General features: G+C 40.0%; 1 protein-coding gene across 1 annotated transcript in view; it reads right to left on the reverse strand.

Annotated features, from left to right (window-relative positions):
* LOC128475306 (WD repeat-containing protein 64-like) overlaps positions 1 to 786 on the reverse strand; it is a 28,411-nt gene extending 27,625 nt beyond the window's left edge. The window contains exon 1 of the mRNA XM_053457785.1: positions 621 to 786. Within this exon, the coding sequence (XP_053313760.1) occupies positions 621 to 688 (68 nt within the window). The 5' untranslated portion in view covers positions 689 to 786. The remainder of the gene's footprint in view (positions 1 to 620) is intronic.
* Between the last annotated feature and the right edge of the window lie 8,486 nt (positions 787 to 9,272).

Consider the following 9,272-nt stretch of genomic DNA (forward strand, 5'->3'; position numbering starts at 1 on the left):
GAAATGTATCGCTGGCCACTCTTTCTAAAAAAATGTATTGTACATTTTCAGACTTTTACCACAATACGCTTTGTCATAAAATAGTTTATTGCAGCGGTATAATAGCTTCCCAGTGCATTTTGATACATATTACAATCATGTTGTCGGATACAGTGGTTGGCCTGGATTGTGCAATAATGTCAGATATAAAAGTGCTGTACAATATTACCAATAGTACCCTGTTTAACATCATATTACCCTTACGATGAATAATTGTATCAGCTACAACATCACCCTTAGATATTAGTATAACACTATACTCTGTATACTATTACTTTATACACACCGTTACCATGTATAGCATCATGCACAGCTCAACTTCTAGCCTGCATAATATTAGCAACTACAACTAAACAGTATATGTACCATGTATAATGCATAGAGTAGCACCCTCATAGTGTATAATATTAACAAGCTGGGGCAGCACATATATTCTGTATAATATTAACAAGTACAACTGTAGTGCTACATATAACATGCTGATCAGCTTTCCCTGGTAACAGTAACCAGCCTGCACAACATCATAATTCAAAGCCAACTCAGATGACGGCAGAATTCATATTATTTCTTCATTTGCTTACCTGGACACATTGTAGGTCTCTAGCCTGCCCAGGGCTGAGCTGGGTCTCGCCTTTCTCCTGGTATACATGGTCAGGTTAGATATGTGCGGCAGTCAGGCTGTGTTTGTGGAGCGGTGGCATGTGTAGCATATGTGCAGTTAGTTCATACAGGTGCCAGGGACAATCATGGAGGAGCAGAGCCTGTGCCCAGTGTGGTTGTGTGTGGTCTCTGGGCACTGCTGGCCTGTGATTACCATTCACACCCTCCCAGCAGTTACCAGTCTCCCCTCCCTCTGCATGGCTTTACTGTTTATCCTCACACCAGGTTGCTCCTGGTTTCCAGTCTACCTGCCTCTAGGGACTAAACCACAAAAGAGGTCCCTCAGTACAGCTCCCAGTTCTCTCCACCTCACTTATCGGATTAAACAAGCTAAGAGGAATAGGGTATTAATTATTTAAAGCATAGATTGTTAGTTGTAACTAAAACAAACCTCACACAGCTAGCACGAAGGGTTAAAACAGGTCTTCAGCCTGGTATCATGTATTTAATTATATGCAGGCTGTTACCCTTAAGTGTTCTGAAAAATACTGAATGTCAGTAAAATGTCAAAGCGTATTCTGGAGCATTTCTAAAAGTGGAGCAGTTGCTATAGATAAGGATGGGCTGCACTCTAGAAATAAGATATGAAAGCCTAAACTAAGCAGTACAGGGTTAACTATCTATGAATAAAATATAACCTTTAATTCATTAAAATAAAGCCTTAGACTTTAATTTTTGCCAGACTGGAAGCTTCGGGCCCGATCTGGCAGGATTAAATGTCAAAGCCTTTATTTTAATGAATTAAATAAAGTTTATATTTTATTTATAGTTAACTATTTCCTGCTCAGTTTAGTCTTTCATATATGTTTTTAGGGTTTCTATGTTTGTACATACATAAACCCCAGTGTGCAGTGCAAGTTCTAGGGGCCCCATCATGGCCAGCACTAAGCAAGGTAGGTGCCAGCCTTGAGCCCAGATATACTGGGGGCACACTGCTTCTTCCTTCTTTTTCTTCTGTATTCTTTCTCCTGTCTTCTGTATTCTTTTCCCTGTGAACCAGGTCTCCTGTTGCACCACATAAACAGCCTCTCCCTGTATGGTTTACCAATGAATTATTATTTATATTTTTAAAAGTTATTTTTCAAGGCTTATAATAATGTTAAATTGATTAATCCTCGCTTCACATAATGCTTGTTTGGGGGAGGATGCGTTGGAATATGATGGAGCTATATAAAACAGTAATAATAGGGGCCCGGTACATTGCTAACCCAGGGGCTACAATGCTGTTGAGATGGCCGTGCCAGTATGGGCACATGTGAATTTAGAAAATAGCTCGTCTTTTAAAATGAGAATTGTGCAGTTTGGGGGACCTAAAACCCAAATTATAGCTCGGCCCCAAATTCTCTTACCAATTCCCTCTTTAGTGTGGTCTGCGCATGTCATGATAAAGTGACCAAATGGCTCCGGTAACTGGGATGACGCCCAGACTGAACATCTGGCACACCAGGCAAAGCCAAGAGCGCCACACATACCCAATATGGAACTCCAGGGGCAGGTCAGGTGCTGCAGTGTGCAGCCAGCCACTGGATATGCTATATGAGCGTAAAAGTCAGCCTTCATTTCTAGGACACATTATTATCGCATTTTTTTCAGATCAGCACGGGTAGACTACTGCCTTGGAGTATGTGGCTTATGTAACTGAGTAAATCCCTTTCATCAGCTTATATGACCCCATACTGCTGGTGAGTATTATGAGCCCTGGAAAACAACCGATGCGGTCACCCAACCACTAAGCCCTGTTGAAATGCGTTCACATTTTTTATTCAGCAGGACTAAGCTCAGTTTGTCCACCATTTATGTACTTGTCTACCTTGCATACAATTTGGCCATCAAAGTTTCCCAACCCTTTATTCAGCTTTCTATACCAAAACCAAAAATGCTTTTGATTAGGGGAGGTTGATGCTGTTGGAAAGTTTGTCCTTAAAATGGAATTTTAGTCCAGTATTATTTCGGACCTCAGTACTCATTTATTTTACATCCATACCAAATAAAAATACAAATTCAATAATTGAAAGGTTTTAGTGTTCAAAATAAGCCAACTTGTCAACTTTAAAACTCAGGCACACCATATGAGGTCACATATGCTCCAGGGACATAAATGGAAAAGGAATCTGCTCTGGCAACCAAAAAAGTTCATGTAAGTAAGTATTCATTCTGGTCTCCTAGCAGGTATAATCTGTTGTTTTCATGTTCTGCAAGATGTTTCGGAGTCACTTGCCACCTAAGGGATTAAATAATATATTTACAGTGTCATAGTTTGTCAAACACTGCAGTTGCTTCTAGCCTGAACTACATACAAAAATCGAGTTTCTTGGAATTGTCGGCGATCGGTACGTTATCTGTGTTATTAAGCGGTGATTTATGAAAGGAATGCGAGGCTGTACAAACGGGTGGATCTTAATTATCATTTGTTCTGTCTGCGATACAAGTGGCCCTCCTACTGTTGTTCCATTTTACAGCTAGGAACTAGTAACTGTTTCCAAGTAGCCCTCAACAGAAATGTTTACACAACACACAGCCTGACAATGTCTTTTCAAATAGGTGATAAACAGGGCACATTAAGTAAGGGCAACTTGGCTTTGGTAAGTCTACAGATCAGCATTTGGCAACATTGTTAGAGGCTTTTTTCGCGTAGTTATGTGTCAACATGTTCTTCCTGGTGATATTTTGCACGGTTGAAAGAAAATTAAAAAAAAAAGGTTTTAAAGACCTTTTTGCTCATCAAATGCTGGCAGTGCTGGCTTGAAATAAGGGAAAACAAGCGAAAATCCTCAGGCTGCATTAACATAACTATATTTATCACCAAGTAATGTGCTACATAGCCCCCTTAACACCAGGGACATTTCAGCCCTCTGGGACTTAGTCTGGACAATTATTCTTTATACAGAAAATAAAGCATTTTGTGACAGGTAAGAGCCATTTGCCTCACTCAATGTGCCCTGTAGGGCATAAAACCTTACTTTGTGCTTGTAGTTATTTTATGTTCTGGATGGCCATTACATCTGTTCCGTGCATGTTTAACCTTTAATGCCAAGCTCTTCCGCTTACCCATAATCCTCTCGTATTGATTTTAAAATCAAAATTACCACTCTCTATAAAAGTTAAGTATGTGTATTGCCATGTATTGTAATTTGAACTCAAGTAACCTATAGCACAAAAGTTTCTATCTGGAATGTTTATATCTGGAATGAAGTCGTTCTTTGCAGTGTATAATTAATGTTTGATATGTCACTTTGCTCAAATTCTACATTTTACATTTCTGTATACTAAATATTGGGTTTGCCTGCACATCTCCCTTAAGACAGTGGTATATCTGAGAGGTTAACTATGTTGACCCTTGTCGACTGCCGAAAGCACCTACAATGGGCACGTGAGCATAAGAACTGGATCACGGAGCAATGGAAGAAGGTGGCTTTGTCTGGCAACGGCAAGCTGGTGGAGGCAGTGTGATGCTTTGGGCAATCTTCTGCTGGGTCCTGCCATTCATGTGGAAGGGACTTAGACATCTACCACCTACCTGAGCATTGTTGCAGACCATGTACACCCGTTCATGGACATGGAGTTCCATGATGGCATTGGTATCTTTAAGCAGAATAATGCGCCCTTTCACAAAGCAAAAATGGTTCAGAAATGGTTTGAGGAACACAAGTTCAAGTTGTTGACTTGGCCTCTAAATTCCCCAGATCTCAATTCGATCGAGCATCTGCGGGAAGTCCGATTCATGAAGGCCCCACCTTGCAACTTACAGGACTTGCTGCTAAGGATCTGCTGCTAACGTCTTGGTTCCAGATACCACAGCACACCTTCAGAGGTGTAGTGGAGTCCATGCCTCGACGGGTCAGGGCTGTTTTGGTGGTAAAAGGGGGACCTACACAATATTAGACAGGTGGTCATAATGTTATGACTGATCGGTATATATAATGAAATAAAATGTCCCTGTTCCAAACTTAACTCCTTGATCACCCATCCCTAGTGTATTAGCTGAATAGTTGGTTCTGATTTATGGGTATTAATTTAATTATTATTTGGGATGTGGGTTAGCATTAGATTGATTAGATTAGATTCATTAGTATTCAGCATTGTATTTTTCGTATTTATGTAAAATCATAAAAAACATAGTCTTATAGTGAGAAACAGAAGGCTGTATAGTGATGTATAGTCGTAGGGAGGATTTGTTTGTAGTGGGGTGCCTCAGGGACCAGTACTTTTTAATATTTCTTTTAGGCATTACATGGTAAGGTTGTTATATACCTGAAGGTGCGTCAGCGGTGTAGACCACCGGCTGGGACTGGGGGGTCCATTCTGCCACTGTCCCACACAGCATAAGAGATCCTTCGACAGCTGCCTCCTCCGATGGGTCCTCTTCCTCTGCTCTGTTTCCTGCATGGCAGCACTTCTTTCTTAGATGGCAAACCTGAATTTGGCACCTTTTCTAATTCCTAGCCCTATACACACCCCAGTAAACTGCTACATCTTGCCTTCTGATGGTCATACCGGTAAATGTCATATCGTTGTTGAACTTTTTAAAGTATTTTATGCATCTTGATCCTGATTATCTGATTTATCGATTAGACTGAACTCTGGCATCCTGACCTCGCTTTGATATATTTGTTATCCTGAACTCTGGCTCCGACTGTAACAGTGTCACAGTTTGCCAAACACTGAAAGTGCATTAGCTTCTAACCTGAACTACATACAAAAACAGAGTTTCTTCTCTATGTTATTAAGCGGTGATTTATGAAAGGAATGCCAGGCTGTACAAACGGGTGGATCTTAATTATTGGATCATGGATAATCTTGTATAGCCTGCCTGTACACTGTTAGAGTCTGTCCTCGGTCTCGGAGGCTCATCAGAACTGTTTGGATGGTGACGAACTCTTCTGAAATCATAGGGGAAACCGTGTCCTATCCTGCAATAGCCTCTCGTCTGATATGCTGAGCATGACAAAGACCGGACCAAGGACTGACTTTAGTTTGAGTCTTTCGGTGGGAACAATGGGCAGACTAGATAAGCCAAACAGTTCCTATCTGCTCTTAAATTCTATGCATATACAGTGGTTTCCAAATTAAGACAAGAAGATTATTATATGTTGGCGTCAACCAATATACTAAAGTTTTTAAAACAGCATGAAAATATTTCATTGGATTGAAAGCCATTCCTATATAAATAATGGAGAAAGTGTCATATAACTGGATGTAGTAGAATAATTTTGTCATGATTTTATGCTACAGTCCTTGTGTTGGCATTGTCACTGGTATACTTTTACTTGCGTGGTTGCACATGCACAGCTTCTTTAGACATGACTTGAGTATCCTTGATGTGTTTTATGGTCTAGAACATATATGTAAAGTTGTATTCGTTTAAGTTGAAACAACGTTTATTGCCCTCATTGATTCACTTTGTAGAAGCTGTTTCCAATTCATTTCAATATACCACAGTCGATGCCTTTTTGCGTTTAATCGCAAACCATGCATTTTCAACCACCATTAATGTGTCGCTGAATCAAGCCCAAAGAGCAAGACTTGGCATGGGTCATCAACTTCTAATATTATGAAAAACAGAGAGCAATGTAAGAAATAGATTGATGGGAGCGGTTGTCTAACAGCCATTTATAGGTAACATGCTGTCTAACTGGTCTAACTGCTGTCTAAGCTAGAAGTCTCAGTTTCCCATCAATTATTGAACGCGATTATTGAAACTTGCATTACTGAGACTGCTAATTGTTATCAGCAGCAAGGCTCACTTTATGAAAGGGGGTAGCATCTTTTATTTAAAAAAAATGTAATATCCCTCTGTGTCCAATATGTGCACTAAAGAAAACCTATTTGTAATTGTAATTTTTTAAAATTAATAGGAATGCAATTAACGCAGTGTATGTGGATGTACAATTAAATTAAACATGAACCCTCTCCATCCTGGTTTATATACTAATTAGCAGGACTGTTTTCTAATCGTGCAAAATAAAGTTTGGTTCCAACTTACATCACCACATTTAAACAATTTACGGGCAACATGGCCAACTGACTTGTCAATCGAGATTTATTATATGCTGGTGCAGGAAAGCTTAAGGCCCTTTTCCTAATAATGTGTACCTGGTGAAGCTCTAATACTATGTCAAGTTCACAAAATTGCATGGAATCTGATATCAAGGAACATTTTATAGTAATGTTTGGCTCAGATGAAAGCCTTATTGTGCCACCGAAAAGATGCTGTCCCTATGCCAACAGTTAATTGGAATACTAAACAATCCACAATCTATACAAATTAAATGTGTGTTGTGGTGTTAATGAGCAAAAAGGCCACGTGTTTAATATAACAGAAGGACTCACTGTCGCTGCCAAAAAACACATTCTAATGCAATACCTCTGATGTTAAATCCAGGGATGGGTCACCTAAGGCTAATTGTTCTGTTACCACAATGCTTACGGTTCTTCTTTGCAAAGAATTAAAATAAATACATACGGTGGCTTGACTACAACACACTTAAAAGCGTAATAAATACTACCTAGTGAAGAGCGGAAATGGAAGCAGCATTGCATAAACAGCAAATGAAGAAGAAAAACTGAAAAAGTGGGCTCGAACACCCACTGAAAAGGAGATTCTAGCCCTCATATATAAGATCATCTCTACATCAAAGAAAATAAATGATAAATCCATAAGAAAAAAAGACTTTCTACAATGGTAGGGTCACCTGGGTAACCTGGGTCATTTTCCTCCATCTCCTTGCAGGTTGAGATGTACCAAAAGATTCTCAATATGATCTATCACAGGTTTTAATGTGGAAAAATGCAAAGTTGTGGATTCTGGGAAAATAAATAAGTGTGTAATCTTTACTTTAAATTGGGTTGTCTAAGGGAAATTATCAGATGAAAATGACTTGGGATAACTGTAGACAATACATTTTATGAAGAAGGGCTAGAGAAGTATTTTTTTTATATTAGAGGGAATATGATATTATACAAATACATACAGGAACAATACCAGCTTCTCTGTGATGACCTGTTCATTAATTGTAGTAGTGAAAAAGGTGTTTTTTTTTAACAGGAATAAGTATGTGGAATTCACTACCCACAGATGATGTTCTATCAAATTTGATAGATGCCTTTAAATATGGGCAAGAGGCCTTTTAGCAAAAAATTTAGCGGCATATACCGTATTTGCTCGATTATAAGACGACCCCGATTATAAGACGACCCCCCAAAATCAAAATATTAATTTAGGAAAAAAACAAAAAGCCTGAATATAAGACGACCCTCTAGGAAAAAAAGTTTTACCAGTAAATATTAATTCATGTAAATATATTTTTTAAATTTCCTTTTATTTGCCAACCTGCCCCCCCCCAGTTATGCCACTCTGCCCCCAGAAATGCTTTATACCCCCCCTATTTGCCACTCTGCCCCATGATATGCCTTATACCCCTATATGCCACTCTGGCATATAGGGGGTTAAAAGGCATATCATGGGGCTGAGTGGCATATAGGGGGTTAAAATGCATTTCTGGAGGTATATATGCATATCATGGGGCTGAGTGGCATATAGGGGGTTAAAATGCATTTCTGGAGGTCCAGAAATGCATTTTAACCCCCTATATGCCACTCAGCCCCATGATATGCCTTTTAACCCAGCATGTACTGGCTGCCTTGGCTTGATAGGAGTGTGATTGCTGCTAACAGCAATCACACTCCTATCAAGCCAAGGCAGCCAGTACATGCTGGAACCTGGGGATGATAGTAGTGGGATTACAGCCTCCCTATGCCATGCTACAACCCCCACCCCCCTTACACATCCATGCTATCACACACAAACACACATTCACAAACATTTAAATACTCATTCATTCCATTAATCACACATACTTCACACATTAATCACACATACTTACCCAAAAACCCTCCCCCACCCCCTTACCTGAACTGCAGATCTCTCACTCGAAGACTTCTGCAGGGGACCGGCTGTACCAGCAACTTCTCTGGCCCCGCCCCCAGAGGAGGGAGGGGGAGATAGAGTTCTGTGAGGAAGCTACAAGCTTCCTGTCCTCCTGCTTCTAACGGAAGAGACGCTGCTCGCGACCGGTAAGCAGCATGGCCCCAGCCATTTTTTTGGGGTCTGATTAGAAGACGACCCCGATTATAAGACGAGGGGTATTTTTCAGAGCATTTGCTCTGGAAAAAACCTCGTCTTATAATCGAGCAAATACGGTAATTGGTTATGTGGACAGAATTAGTTAGAAATGTTCAGAGTCACGAAGGAATTGTTCACCTTTTTGAGACACAATTAGAAATTGCTTCAATGTGAGTGGGGGGGGGGTCTTTTTGCCTTCTTCTGGATCAACAGCAAGGTTGAACTTTATCTACTTGTGGCTCTTGACAAACTTAATTACTATGTTACTATTTAAGAGAGAACTGATAGAACCAATACGAGTCAGGCTGGAAGGATGTAGGCCAAAGACGAATGAATGTAACAAGGAGCAGGGGAATAATAGGCCAAGGCACAACTATTATAGGGAAACCTCTACTGCATGAAATGTACAAATATTCTTACACCATTTTCTCCATAATCAAGTTTCACTGTA

Source organism: Spea bombifrons, chromosome 2 (assembly GCF_027358695.1).
Source record: "Spea bombifrons isolate aSpeBom1 chromosome 2, aSpeBom1.2.pri, whole genome shotgun sequence".
Lineage (NCBI taxonomy): Eukaryota > Metazoa > Chordata > Amphibia > Anura > Pelobatidae > Spea > Spea bombifrons.